Source organism: Lithobates pipiens, unplaced genomic scaffold (assembly GCF_037356315.1).
Source record: "Lithobates pipiens isolate NorthernLeopardFrog02 unplaced genomic scaffold, aLitPip1_a1.2 Scaffold_35, whole genome shotgun sequence".
Taxonomy (NCBI): Eukaryota; Metazoa; Chordata; class Amphibia; order Anura; family Ranidae; genus Lithobates; species Lithobates pipiens.
The window spans coordinates 21874972-21890745 of NW_027507811.1; the positions used below are offsets into that span (position 1 = coordinate 21874972).

The 15774-nt window shown below is 43.7% G+C and overlaps 1 protein-coding gene across 1 annotated transcript in view; it reads left to right on the forward strand.

Annotated features, from left to right (window-relative positions):
- Positions 1 to 15774, forward strand: part of LOC143956189 (uncharacterized) — a 60785-nt gene that overhangs the window by 22035 nt on the left and 22976 nt on the right. The window contains exons 7-8 of the mRNA XM_077466345.1: positions 5642 to 5761; positions 5878 to 6158. Of these exons, the coding sequence (XP_077322471.1) occupies positions 5642 to 5761; positions 5878 to 6158 (401 nt within the window). The remainder of the gene's footprint in view (positions 1 to 5641; positions 5762 to 5877; positions 6159 to 15774) is intronic.

The following is a 15774-nucleotide window of genomic DNA, read 5'->3' on the forward strand; positions in this document are numbered from 1 at the left end:
CTTTTTTTATATTTCTCAATGAAGTTGATTTCAGTAGTTGACCGCCTGGATTTTTTTTCCTTTCGATATCTCCAGTTACGAGCTGGGATGACACCTGCATAAAAACAAGGAAATTCTGATAAATTCAAAGGAGAGGGGAGAGGGACCAACGTGTTTCACTTTTACGAGCACTTACTCATAGCTGGTCCCTCCTTCCTCCATTGTGTATTTATTGGTCTTTTTTTTCTTCACATTTCTTTGGATATTTTCCAATAAAGCTGATTTCGATATGCGGCCAACCTGGATTTTTTTCCTTCTGATATTTCCAGTTAAAAGCTGGACTGACATCTGCATAAAAACAAGCAAAGTTTAATAAATTCCCACTATAGGTGGTGAGAGGCCAGTTAACGCGTTTCACTTGTACCACCACTTCGAGGTTTTCAATAAGCACTAGTAAGCGTTAAATGCGCTAGATAGTCCCTCCTACCTCCATTGGGCAAAGCAAATTCCAATAACTTGACAGCGGAAGGGTGAAGGACTTGCTAATGCATTTCACTTTTATGAGCACTTCTAGGTTACGAATAAGCGCTAGTAAGCATGAAATGCATTAGTCTCTCATCCCTCTAGTGTGTATTTTTGGGAATTTGCTTTTATTTTTAATATTTATCAGTGAAGCTGATTTCAGTAGTCGGACACCTGTTTGCTTGTTTTTCCGATAACAAATAGTAAATTCTGATAAATTCACAGCAGAGGGGTGAAGGACTAACTGACGCGTTTCACTCTTACTAGCACTTACTCATAGCTGGTCTCTCCTTCCTCCATTGTGTATTTATTGGTCTTTGAATTTTTTTTTTGACATTTTATGAATGTTTTTCAATAAAGGTGATTTCAGCATGTGGCCATCCATATTTTTTCCTCCTGATATTTCCATTTACGAGCTGGACTGGCACTCGTGTTGCGTGACAGTTGGTGTTCCCTTTTCGACAGTTTCGGGTTTTTTATTGTTTCGTTTTGCCATAATTATAAATATTACAAAGCAGAGGAAGTTTTGCCTTCATGATATTTTTTTTCATTCTTTGGGTACCTGAGATGTAATCTGTGTGTGATAATAAAGAAATAAGTTATATCGACGATCGTCTTAGTCCTATTATTCTTGAAAATAAATGCTGAAATATGGAAAGCTCACATCTATTCCATAGTTCCAACCTCTCATACATGTTACAACCACGGAATAATACTGCACACGTGTAAATACTGTAAGTGGGCGGAGCTACGTGTATTTGAAGTTCTGTATGGTGAAAATGTAATTGAAAAAAAACAATAAAATAAATTTGTATAAAAAGTACACCGTGTGTGATTTGATTTTTCTTTTGCTACAATTGCAAGTAGAAAATTGTATAAACTTGCAGTGCTATAAATTGATATACACTCACCGGCCACTTTATTAAGTACACCCTTTCAATTGCTTGGCATCGCAAATTGCTAATCAGCCAATCGCATGGCAACAACTTGATGCATTTAGGCATTTAGACGGGGTGAAGACGACTTTCTGAAAACCGAGCATCACAATGGGGAAGAAAGGGTATTTAAGTGACTTTGAACGTGGCATGGTTGTTGGAGCCAGACGGGCTGGTCTGAGTATTTAAAAAACTGCTGATCTACTGGGATTTTCACACACAACCATCTCTCGGGTTTACAGAGAATGGTGGGGAAAATATCCAGAAAGCGGCAGTTGTGTGGAGGAGAATGCCTTGTAGAGGTCAGAGGAGAATGGGCAGACTGGTTAGAGATGATAGAAAGGCAACAGTAACTCAAATAACCACTCATTACACCCAAGGTATGCAGAATACCATCTCTGAATGCACAACATAAACCTTGAAGCAGATGGGCTACAGCAGCAGAAGACCACACTGAGTGCCACTCCTGTCAGCTAAGAACAGGAAACTGAGGCTGCAATTCGCACAGGCTCACCAAAATTGGACAATAGAAGATTGAAAAATATTGCCTGTTCTGAGGAGTCTCGATTTCAGCTGCGACATTCAGATGGTGGGGTCATAATTTGGTGTAAACAGCATAAAAGCATGGATCCATCCTGCCTCGTATCAACGGTTCAGGCTGGTGTAAGATGACCTGTCATCAGATACAGTGTGCCACTTGCCACCCTCAGCCTGCCAATGCAGGATTCCCAAAAAGCTGGTCTCCCTGGGTAGCGGATCTCTTGGGGTCCAGGTCCCTTCAAGGATAACTCCCCCTGGGTACTGGATCCATTCAAGGCTGACTCCAACAAGTCCCAGCCAGACAGATCTCTTCAAGGCCCAATGCCTCAGGCTGGTGTCCTGCTTGGATCCTGGCGGGTCTCCCATCGATCAACTGCATTGCGGGCATACAGGCTCACCGAACAGCTAGTGTGTGTGACTCGGGAGCTCCTGGTGATATCCCAGCCGGTGTCAGCAGTGCAAACATCGGTGGGGACAGTGGCACTCTTCTGATTTTGGCACCTGGGGTCCCTGTCAATTTGGTGCCGGCCGGTTTCGTCCCTAGTGATGTCACCGGTTGCTAGACGCCAGGTGGCTCTAGCAACCAGTGGCCAGGAGTATCAGGTGGAGGTAGAGGCAGAGCCAGCGCTATGGCTGGGATTGCTGGCTCTGTCCGTTTCATTCTGGGACACTATATTGTCCCGGAATGAAGGTGCTTGGGACCCAGGACAGACCTGCAAAATGCAGGACTGTCCGGGGCAATCTGAAACACATGGTCACCCTAAGCTGATGGTGTAGGGGATATTTTCTTGGCACACTTTGGGCCCCTTAGTACCAATTGAGCATCCTTTAAACACCACGGCCTACCTGAGTATTGTTGCTGACCATGTCCATCCCTTTATGACTACAGTGCACCCATCTTCTAATGGCTCCTTCTTGCAAGATAATGCTCCATGCCACAAAGCTCAAATCATCTCACCACTGGTTTCTTGAACATGACAATGAGGTCAGTGTACTCCCCTCCACAGTCACCAGATCTCATCCAATAGAGCACCTTTGGTATGTGGTGCCTGGTGTCTAGCAACCAGTGACGTCATGGCCGTGACTCCCTCCCTGAGCAGCTTTGAAAGTGGAGGAGGATAGGGGGTCACTTTAACCCACCCCCTCTCTCATACCCCCTCACCCTCTCTCTCAGCCCCTTTCTCGCCCACCGCTCTCTTTCCCATCCCCCTCTCTCATGCCCCCTCCCCCCTCTCTCTCACTCCATCTCTCTCATCCTCATCCACCCCCTCGCCAACCCCCTCTCTCCTCCCAAGTGGACACTGACTAACAGGTGAGAGTTAGTTATCCCATCCCCTCTCAAGTACTGCCACTCATCCACCTCCCCCCCCCCCACTGCCACTGACCTCATCCTGCTAATGAAGAACTACAGGTCCCAGCATGAGCCCCTCAGAGCTGAGGATGTGACAAGCCCCCCCCCCCCCAGGTAGGTCAGTGTAGGGATCAGGTAGGTCAGTGTAGGGATCAGGTAGGTCAGTGTATGTCCAGTTTTTACTCCAGATCCCTCAGCTTATTTGTATTCCCTTTGTAGTATAAAGTACAGGGTTTTATATACAACTTTAGGGCCTTGGATATAAAAAGCATTTTTTTCATGTATGTTAGCCCAACATTGTAAGAACAATTACACTGTTGTCATACAGTAATTGCGCAGCAATTTTTCAAATAAAATTTAGGAAAAAATTTATTTAATCCACCGGGAGATGGGGGGCGACCATCCGCTGTGCCCACCGGCTGTGTGGAGTCCCGAACGAAGCAGGACGCAGCTTAGATCTGGCCTCCGATGTAAAAACCCGGAAGTGCAAAAGAGGGATTTGGGGTCTTTTAGATCCCCGATCCCTCCATAAAGAGGACCTGTTACTGCCTATTACTGTCACAAGGGATGTTTACATTCCTTGTGACACCAATATTATTAATAAGTGTTTTTGTTTAACGGGAGAGTGTTAAATTAAAAAAAATATAAAAAAGGAACTAAATAATTTAAAAATATATATTTTTAAAGTATTGAATTGTTTTTCATTTTATTTTTGTACTTGTATTTTCTGTAAGGTATAATCTGTGTGTGTAATCGTAGATCTAACATGGGGGGAATGGGAATGGGACCACCGATCAGAAAGTAAAATGTGTAAACGTAACATAGACTGCAGTATTTATATTGAACACAAGGTGGTGATCTTACTGGAAACACACAGACAGGAAGTGATTTAAGGAGAGGCAGGAAGTGATATAGGAGTATAAATAGAAATTTCCGGTCATGAGGAGATTTCTGAGGAAGTAGAGAGGAGACATTTTTGGAACTGGCAGCAGAGGAGGTAATAAGATATTATTTTATATTTACACCCAGTAACCCCCCCCCGTCATGTCCGTCCTCTTCCTCCATAGTCACTGTGATGTATTTTATCTCCAACAGATGATGATACACACATAGAGTAATATAATATGCACATCAATACATCCTAAGTATAGAACCATTTATCCAACTGTCTATCCAAAGCCTCTGGTTTATAGACCAGATATATCCTAAATATAGAACCATTTATCCAACTGTCCATCCAGAGCCTCTGGTTTATAGTCCGGATACATCCTAAATATAGAACCATTTATTCAACTGTCCATCCAGAGCCTCTGGTTTATAGTTCCGGATACATCCTAAATATAGAACCATTTATCCAACTGTCCATCCAGAGCCTCTGGTTTATAGTCCGGATACATCCTAAATATAGAGCCATTTATCCAATTGTCCATCCAGAGCCTCTGGTTTATAGACCTGATACATCCTAAATATAGAACCTTTTATCCAACTGTCCATCCAGAGCCTCTGGTTTATAGACCTGATACATCCTAAATATAGAACCTTTTATCCAACTGTCCATCCAGAGCCTCTGGTTTATAGACCAGATACATCCTAAATATAGAACCATTTATCCAACTGTCCATCCAGAGCCTCTGGTTTATAGACCAGATACATCCTAAATATAGAACCATTTATCCAACTGTCCATCCAGAGCCTCTGGTTTATAGACCGGATACAAGAGAAGGAGGGTTCCAGGTTGATCACATGACATCCCTCATATACTGAACGTCTTGTCTCTTGATAAGTAAAACAATCTCTCCTTCTTACCGTGAAGGTCTTGAAAGTTTATTTAGACAAGAAGAGTTACAAAGTGAAAGTGAAGATCAACAATTGGAGAGATTAGAACATGCGGCAGGTGTTAATATGCCAAGGCCTTGAATCGTCACAGAAATGCAGGATTTTAAGATGAAATCCTAGAAATTTGCCATGTAGGACCTCCCAAAATATCTAATTTCCCATTTTAACACATTCACTCAAGAATTCACTTGCACTAGTAACACAAGGGACATTCATTTCTGTTGTTTTGGAACACCTTATCAGCTTGTCCGTGGCCTAGACTCTGGAATATCTCACTGTACAATATTAGTAGACTCTCTCTAAATACTGCATACAATTATGTTCCAAAGGCATTGTTCTAATAACATAATTCTGAATAAGAGACGTTCTAAAAGCTAAAAACCTATCATTAGCATATAAGCACCTGATGTTGTCATTCAGCTATTAGTAAATCATAAAATCATTCTTTTATTTTTTTTAAATCACTCTATTAATAAAGTACAAAGGTGTCAGGATGTCACTGTCTATTTCTCCATGGAGGAGTGGGAGTATTTAGAAGGACACAAGGATCTCTACAAGGACGTCATGATGGACAATCAGCCGCCCCTCACATCACCGGGTAAGAGGAGACTTTATTGTAAAGGAGAGAGCAGTACGGAGGCTCCACCTAGATCCCCCATCATCTGATAAACACATAGAAACAATGTATTCAGTCAGTGTGTGTGTTTCCTACAGATGGATCCAGTAATGAGAACCCACAAGAGAGATGTCCCCGTCCTCTGTATTCCCGGGATTCCTCAATGGAAAATCACACCAGCTTACATAAGGTTAAAAAAGAGGTAAAAGAGGAGGAGGATGAGGTCGGTGTTATGGAGTTTTCAGAAGGACACAGAGATCCCTTCAAGCACATCATGCTGGAGCCATTCAGTGACACAAACCCACCAGAGAGATGTCCCCCTCCTCTGTATTCCCGGGATTCCACACAGGAAGATCACACCATCCCTCACCATCATCAGGTAGGCGGACTCTGTGTATAGAACACTGAGGTGGTTCTGAACTTTGTGTGAGGATATTCTTCCCTATGAAGTCTCTTGTTCTAATGTCAACTTTTACATCTGAAGTGCAGCCTTTGCTCTCCCTCCATCAGCCCCCCTTAGTTTTCCATCGTGTTTTTCCATTTTTTATTTATAAAACAATATACAGTTTCTCTTACGTTCATTAACAGACACAGCTCTTCTGAGTCTTGACCATAGGGTTATAGCGCCACCTACAGGAGTAGGGCACTAGGCTTAAAAAGAACACAGCACAACCTATGAGCAGTCGTAGCTGGTCTAAAACTTTGCTATGGGCAATGCACTTTTTTTTTTGCCTAGTGTTCAGGAGTAAGGAGCTTGCTCCCTGCTCGGACCTCTGGTGCTGCAGTGTTTTTAGGTGTGTTAACCCCTTGAGGAAGCCCTTCTGAAAAAGGGGGTAGGGTAGTGTTATGACAGGCTAGGGTGAGTAAGGGATATGAGAAGAAAGTGTGAAGGGGGGGGGGGGGAGGCTATAATGGACTATAGTGGGTACCGTAAGAAAGCAGAGGTAACAATCTCAATATAAGGAATTTTATAAAATTTATTACAAAAAAAATTATATTTTAAAATACAAGTTTTAAAATGAGCTGAGCTAATCAACAAACATGAGCTCTATAGTCACACAACTGTGACATTTAGACACTGATACCATCTGTGTGTTGGTTGCTCGACGTGTTTCGCGGATGAAAATACCACTTCTTCAGGAGCTTTATTGTATACATACAGTAGATCTTTATAGAGCAATTATCATTATAACTACAGATGGAGAGAAAACAAACATTAATCTATCAATATCACAAATAATCAAATTACTTATTGAGTAGAAAATAAAAATAGTTTTGTCTAGTGTGGTGACCCCTCAAAGTGGGTCGTCTTACCCATGATGTGACCATGTGGATGACCCAAAGGAGAAATGCCCGCCCCGGAGGGCATGGAAGCCCCAAACACAAAGGACACGGATAGGATATCTGGTCAGAGGAGGGAGGCAAAGGAAAAAAAGTGGAACAATTATTATTGGGAATAGCACCCATACATTGGCCACAATAATTAATAGAAAGTTGATCATAATAGCTAATTCCATCATACCAGAACACTGGCTGTATAGATCCAGAAATCCAATTCAGTGGATCTCTAGAAGATGTTATAGGACCTAGAAAGGTAGATAGAGTCCACTATGACCCATACTACACAATCAGAGAAATCTACACACACAGTATCTCACAAAAGTGAGTACACCCCTCACATTCTTGTAAATATTTTATTCTATCTTTTCATGTGATGACACTGAAGAAATGACACTTGTCTACAATGTAAAGTAGTGAGTGTACAGCTTGTATAACAGTGTAAATTTTCCGTCCCCTCAAAATAACTCAACACACAGCCATTAATGTCTAAACCGCTGGCAACAAAAGTGAGTACACCTCTAAGTGAAAATGTCCAAATTGGGCCCAAAGTGTCAATATTTTGTGTGGCCACCTTTATTTTCTAACACTGCCTTAACCCTCTTGGGCATGGAGTTCACCAGAGCTTCACAGGTTGCCACCAGAGTCCTCTTCCACTTCTCCATGACGACATCACGGAGCTGGTGGATGTTAGAGACCTAGAACTCCTCGCCCTTGTACACACGATCGGAGATTCCGACGGAATGTGTCCGATCGGATCATTTTGTCGGATATTCTGAATGTGTGTGGTATGCATCGGACTGTTTCCGTCGGAATATCCGTCGGACCAAATTTTCCAACTTGCCAGAAATATTTTCCGACAAAATGCTCCGATCGGACATACTCCGGTCATGTGTAGCCTACTCCGACGGACAAAGTGCCACGCATGCTCAGATCAAATTCCTAGACCAAAGCTATTGGCTACTAGCCTGAATGTAGTCCCATCGTAACAAAATTATGTCATCATGTTCTGAGAGATTGGATTTTCCGACAACTTTGCCGATTGTGTGTATGCAACAGTTTCGGACAAGATCCGGTGGATTTGGTTGTCAGAATCTCCGACCGTGTGTATAAGGGCCTCCACCTTGAGGATGCCCCACAGATGCTCAGTAGGGTTTAGGTCTGGAGACATGCTTGGCCAGTCCAGCACCTTTACCCTCAGCCTCCCTCTCTCTCATATATATATATATATATATATATATATATATATATATATATATATATATATATTTACATGATTCTGCACAGGAGGGCCTCCCTGTAGCAGTAAATCTGCTATGTGGCGGTCCAGAAGTAGGCAAGGAGTGAAGAGCTGGGGTAATTTTGTGTTTTTTTTTTTTTTTATATCTGCCTGCCGTTCTACCTTTTAATGGATGTTTTTTATTATTTTGGGGTTCAGGGTGAAGAACAGATTAATATAAAAGCTGAGGTTAAAGAGGAAGAAGAAGAGACAAATGTGGGGGGTGATAAGCCGTCCATGGAGGAGGTTGGGATGACTATGAAGAGTGACCAGGATGAAATTTCTCTAACTATCCACACAAGTAGGTATAGGCACTATGGAAGAAACGGTTCACAATTTCATTTTATTTCTGAGTCTAAGTAAGGGGAAAATGTTAGGCCGCGTACACACGGGCGGACTGTCTGGCCAACTAAGTCCGTCAGACAATCCGACAGACAGTCCGTCCTACTTTTGAATGAACGGACTTGACCACACACGATGAACAGACAGTCCGCTGAAAGCTTGCGCGATGACGTGAACGGCACGTACGACGGGACTAGAAATACGACGTCCTATACACAGCAATGCAACCTTTCGACGTGTAAATCCTTTCTGAGCATGCGCCATACTTAGTCCGTCCAACTTGCCTACTCACGAGCGGACTGTCCGCTGAAACCAAGTTTGGACGGACAATATTACGGAAATTCCGAAAGACTTAGTCCGCCAGACTGTCCGCTGAAAAAGTCTGCTGAAGCCCACACACGAGCGGACTGTCCGCTGAAACACGCTTCAGCGGACTAAGTTGGACAGACAGTCCGCCTGTGTGTACGCGGCCTTAGATATTATCAGATGTGATTATTAGAGCTTCATGAAAATGTTGGCTGCTAGACCAACATACATGATTCTCTTATCACTGACCTTATTAGACATGTGCAATTCATTTCAGTCTGAATACAAATTGGTAAGATTTTTTGGTTATTCGGATATTCAGATGTATCTGAATCTCTGAATGACAGTAACCAATTTCGTTGAAATCCATTAAAATTTGTTTTGCTTATTAGTTTTCTAATGAATTCCAAATTTTCACAACAATTCGGATTGAATTTTTGGTGAATAAGTAGTAGTGCAATGTACCCTATACTCATTCACTTGGGTGGGGGGGGGGGTGATATCTGGGGGTCCCCTTATTAAAGGAGGCTTCCAGATTTAGATAAGCCCCCTGCCCACAAACCCCCACAACCACAGTCCAGGGTTGTTGGGAAGAACTTTTCTGGGGTGGGGGGGGTTGACATTTTTGTATTGCCGACCTTGTATTTTTTTTACAGCTGTGGCCAAAAGTTTTGAAAATGACACACATAATTATTTTCACAAAGTCTGCTGCTTCGGTGCTTTTAGAACTTTTGTTAGATGTTACTATGGCATACTGAAATATAATTACAAGCATTCCATAAGTGCCAAAGGCTTTTATTGACAATTTATATAAAGAGTCAATATTTGCAGTGTTGATCCCTCTTTTTCAAGACCTCTGCAATTTGCCCAGCATGCTGGTAATCAACTTCTGGAGCACATCCTGACTGATGGCCGGCACCCATTCTTACATAATCAATGCTTGGAATTTGTGGGGTTTTTTGTTTACGCGCCCCTTGAGGATTGACCACAAGTTCTCAATGGGATTAAGGTCTGGGGAGTTTCCTGGCCATGGACCCAACATTTCAATGCTATGTTCCCCAGGCCACTTGGTTATAATTTTTGCCTTATGGCAAGGTGCTCCTTCATGCTGGAAACGGCATTGTTCCTCACCAAACTGTTCTTGGATGGTTGGGAGAAGTTGCCTCTCGGAGGATGTTTTTGTACCATTCTTTATTCATGGCTGTGCTCTTTGTAGGGCTGGGGAAAAAAATCGATTTAAATCTTGAATCGATGTTGAGAGGTCAAATCGATTCAAAATTTAAGCAAATCGATTATTTTATTTTAATTTTTTTCACCACAGTGCCGGTCAGGAGGTGCTGCGGGCAGGAATTTTTTAGTCAAGGCCGCGGCCTCGGCCTAGTCCGTGAGGCCGGATGCTGCGGACTAGGCTGAAGCCGTGGCCTCGCCTAAAAACTCCTGCCTGCAGCTCCCCGGGATCGGCAGTGACACCACGCCTAAAAACTCCTGCCCGCAGCTCCTCAGGGAAAAAGGAAACCACCGCTCCAAGATAGCCCTCCAGGGCAAATGCTCTTCTTCCTATCAGTGAGCCCCAGGTGCTGGCTGATACATACACAAAAAGCAGGTAGGCAGGACAAAACTCTGGATAGCCGCACACCGGAAAAAGACTTAAAATCCTGTGTTTTATTAAAAATCGTAGAAGCTATGAGTAAGCACTGATTCCAGTGCGAAACGCGTCAGTTTGTATCCTTTTCCTTTGCTGTGAACTATTTGATGTGATGTGATCTACGATTTTTAATAAAACACAGGATTTTAACCACTTCAATACCGGGCACTTAAACACCTTCCTGCCCAGACCAATTTTGTGCTTTCAGCTGTCGCACTTTGAATGAAAATTGCGCGGTCATGCTACACTGTACCCAAATGAAATTTTTATCATTTTTTTCCCATAAATAGAGCTTTCTTTTGGTGGTATTTGATCACCTCTGCGGTTTTTATTTTTTGCTAAACAAATAAAAAAATACTGAAAATTTTGAAAAAAATATGTTTTCTCAAGTCATCTTCCAGGACGGCACACCTGAGATGAGAGGCTCCTCCCTACAGGAAACACAATCAATCGACAGCTGTTTTAAGTCCCCACCCTTCCCCTTGATCCTCAGTTTTTGATTGTGTTTCTCCCTACACAGCGAAACTGTTTGTTTTTTTCCAAATGACCCGAAGCCTGGGGCTGGTGGTCTCCCCCTGGGAGCCGGACCACAAGCCTGGGAAGCCTCTGGGTCTGGTAGGATATTCTTGTCCTTCCTGGGGGGTTCCCCTATCTTTTCCTCAGGGCGGGCAGCAGAAATTGGAAGAGCCCCCCTGAGAGCTGAAGGACCCTGGGTACAGTGGTGTACCCAGAACTTCAGGGGCCATTATCCTGTCTCCCCCTCCTTACCTGTACAGGTGGCTGTTCAGACGGGGGTGCTGGCCATCGGTTCTTTCCAGGGGGCTTGTCCCCGACTCCTGGGTCCCCGGTAGCTCGCGTGGGCTGCCGGAGAGGGCGTGGCAACAAGCACCCGCGTCATTTTCAAACTTCGGGAAAATGGCAGCGGCGTTCTTACCCAGGAGGGAAGGCTGAGAGTCAGTAGGAGCAGGCGCCCACATCCTCCTTTCTCTAGAGCGAGGAGGCACCAGTTTACTACGGTGGATGTCTGCCTTAACCACCTCAGATATGAAGATAGGAATGAGGAATGGAAGGCATTGCCCCCCCCCCCATGTATATAGACTGACTGGTACAGTGCAGGACACAGCCTAACCTGGCACCTCCCTATGGGGACAGCAGTTGGGGGGGGGGAGCACTTTGGCGGCTATCCTCCTTGCGTGTGGACCATAAGGATGGAAAAGCAAGCCCGCTGGCTGTGGCAAAAAGAGGAAGACGACAACGGTGAGTACTTTACTTTCCTTTTGCCTTGGGAATTTAGCTGCAAAATCCCCAATTCCAGCCAGAGGGTTCCTGGGCATTTGAGATCTCACCTGGGGTCTGGATTCAAATAGCCCTTAAGCTTCTGCTAAAAACACCAGCCGCAGCTCCCTCTTACATCAGAGAAGCTGTATGGTGGACAGGTGGTGCAGAGGAACGAGTGTGCCTAAACCACCTCAGATGAGAAAGAGGTAGGTAGGCCATTGCTCCCCCTTCCCCGTGTATATACTGACTGGTGCAGTGCAGAACCTGGAGTCGGGATACAAATAGCGCAGACGCCACTGCTAAAACCACCAGCCACAGCTCCCTCTTACAGCAGAGACACTGTGGTTATCGCAGCAGTAGGTTGCCAGCCTCTCCCTACATGCCCAGTTGTGGTACATTAGTAGGGATGAATATAGCGTACAGAGGGGACCTGGTAGATACAAAGTTACTTACAGGCCAGGTATACCACTGAACAGGTTATTAATTGGGCAGTGGTTGGTGGATTCAGAAGCTCCCCTGGTCAGCAGGTGCACTAGGTTACCGGCCCTATTAGCCCAGCTGCTAGGAATCTGAAGTTGCTTCACAATGTTTAAAAGCTGACCTAACATTCAAGGATGGGCAGAGACCAAGCTATTGTGTGGCACAGTAGGGGTTCCCTTGTCACAGATCCTCCTTTTGGGGGTTGCCTGCTATAGTTAACTTTCATAAGCTCCAACCTCCCACTCCACCTTTACACTGTGTTTATATTATAGTGTAGGAGGTAAGAAGAAACTTTTTTTATTGGTTTGGGCTACAATCCACTCAGTGGCAGATCTAAAGGCGATTCACCATAGATCGCTCCCTACATCCTTTTAATTGAGGATTTTCTGTGCAAACCTATGCAAGAGCTACATAATTAATTGTTTGAAGCCTGCAAATAGCTATTTACCTCCCAGGCTAAACTGGTAACCACCTCTTCTAGAGAGGTCTTAAATTGGTCTCTAGGGCTGGGCTCATTGAGACTTTAGTTGCTAATCAGCACCACCTGGATATGTGCTGGCTAGCGTTTGCTCAGTCTATGGAGGTAAGGTAGGACAACAACTACTACTAATAGTAGGGTGTCCAACCATTTTAGGATCTGTTCCTTCTCTGGTGGTGAAGGTTTAGTATCTACAGCCCAGACTATGCCTATGAAATAAATTGCCTGTTGGTTATTTCATAAAGGGATAGACCATGACGACTCATTGGCTGCACACCAGTAGACCTCAGTAGTGAAAGTTTGTCCTTGCTGGGATGTTTTTGTGGCACAGCAGAAATACACATTGAGATTTGTGACATCTCTGCTTATAAGGGCTATATTGCTGTACATCAGAAATGCACTGCACTGAAGCTTGTTTGCTGTCCTTTATATACTAAAGGTACTGCTTTGTTTGGCTACAGATCAGAAAAATACAACAGTGAAGGTGGTCTGTACTTTCTGGTTTTGTGTTGCACAGCAGAAATGCACATCGTTGAGTCAGGTGACATCTCTGCTCATAATGGTTATATTGCTGCACATCAGACATACACAAGATTGAGGTCTGTCTGTGGGGCTTTGTGTCCTGTTTTACTGCCTTGTTGGTTACTTATCAGAAAGGCAGCAGTGAAGTCTGATGATCCTGATTTGCGTGGCGCTGTGCTGATTCAGACAGTGCTATTAACAGCAATGGCTGCCGAGTTTAAACATGCGATTTGACATGTTGAGTTGCATGACAAATCATTTCAATATTGGTGTGCTATCTCTATTCATAGTGTTTTATTGTTGCACATCAGATTTATACAGCATTAAGGTCTGTGAGGTTTTGTGTCCTGTATTACTGCCTTATCAGAAAGGCAGCAGTGAAAATTGATGGTTCGAATTTGTTGGGCTACATAGTAGAAATACAAATTGAACCCCTGCCAGGTGTAGTACATATACTGCCTTTGGTAATCCATGTAGCACCACAAAGTGGTGTTGTGCTGATTTTAGCCATGCGATTTGACATGTTGAGTCGCAAGGCCAAATCGCTTCAATATGGATGTGCTATCTCTATTCAGAATTGTTATATTGTTGCACATCAGACATATACAAGATTGAAGGTTGTCTGTCCTTTGTCTTGCATATACTGCCTTATTGGCTGCATATCAGAAAGGACACAGCAGTGAAGGTTGCTTGTCTTTTTCTGATTTTGTTTTTGCTGCTCAGCTGAGAGACACATTGAGGATGCTGGTCTCTCTGCTCAGTATTGGTATATTGCTACACATCAGACATACACAAAGATTGAATGTTTGTGTCCTGTATGTCCTATATTTACTGCCTTATCGTTTGTATATCAGGCTAAGCAGTGTTTCTCATGGATCTACCTTTCTGCATCTTAGGGATACACAGCAGGGGTTTGTTGGCTGCAATCCTCCAGGGAGTCACAGCATTGGGGACCCCTTACTTGTTCGACCTGAAAATTGCTATTTGTTTTTTTCCCTGCGACCTGTGTAATCTTGAGGTCTGTGGATCCAGGAATCAGGGACTGCTGGTGTTGCACAGACACAAATGGTACCCATTGGAAGCCATAGTATATGACTTCTCATGCGTCTTGCAGTCCCAAGTCGCAGGTTGGGTCGCACGGGTGTGGGAACCCTAAACTTATCTGTCCCTTCTGATTGAGGTTTTGCTACACAGCAGGAATACTCATCATGGCGTTATTGTTTTATTTTGCAGCAGACCAGAAAGATTGCAGCTGTAAAGGCTGTCTGTCTTTTTCCTCAGTGTCTGCTTTTATGTTGTTGCACAGCAGAAATACTCAAGATTGAAGCTTGTTGGTGCTTTCTGTTTCAGAAAAACACAATGCTGCAGGTTGCTTGTGTCCTTTCTCAGTGTTGGTTCTATCTGAACTACACTACAGAAGTGCATGACAGAAAGGATTGTCTTGTGTTCCATATTTTTCCCTGTGGCATAGCAGAAATGCACAACACGGGAGTTGGTGTTCATATTAATCTTATAACTGTGGTGGTTTGTCAGAAATACACAACATAGAAGTTTGGGTCTTTCTGTCTTTATAGCCTTATTTTGCTGTACATAGGTAAAGCACAACAGTAAAGGGGGTTCCTGTCCTTTCCGTATTTATATATCAGTTATGACCTAGCTAGCTGCACTAAAGAAATGCGCAGCATTTAGGGTTTGCTTGAGTCTTAATGTTTTTACGTCTTGGCAGCACATCAGAAAACCAGACTATGAGGACTGTTTGTCTACGTTGAGGTTCAGATTTGGGTCTCTTCCCATATTTGATATATTGGTTTAGCTAGTCACACTCAGGCACACAACATTGTTGTCTATGCTTGTGTCCTTTCTGTCTAAATCTATTGTGCCGTGCCCACAATCTATGATCATTTTATTTGTGATATTAATAATGCATGTATCACCTTTTTGTATTTCAGCCTTCTTTTCCATGGAGGGGCCAGGAGTTCGGGCTGCAGCTGCCACATGTCAGAAAACCTTGACCACTTGCATTCAGGGATGCCAGAACCATTTCCTAGGGTTGAAGCCCTGTAGGGTTATGGGACACTGGAGGAAGGGGATAATGAATCGCCCTGTTTAGTAAGAACTTGGAGAGTTCTGTTCAGAGGAGTATTAGGGCCTGAGGATGAAGTATAAAGATGTATACCCGATCGAATAGGTTTCGGCTCGGTGCATGGCCTTCATTTTGCCCTTTTAGCAAAACTAGACATAGCAATATGGGTAGTCTACTCCTGCTAGGGACTTTAATCTCCTGAAGAAGGCTCTCAGGCGTAAGTAAGGACATAGATTGGGCGTGC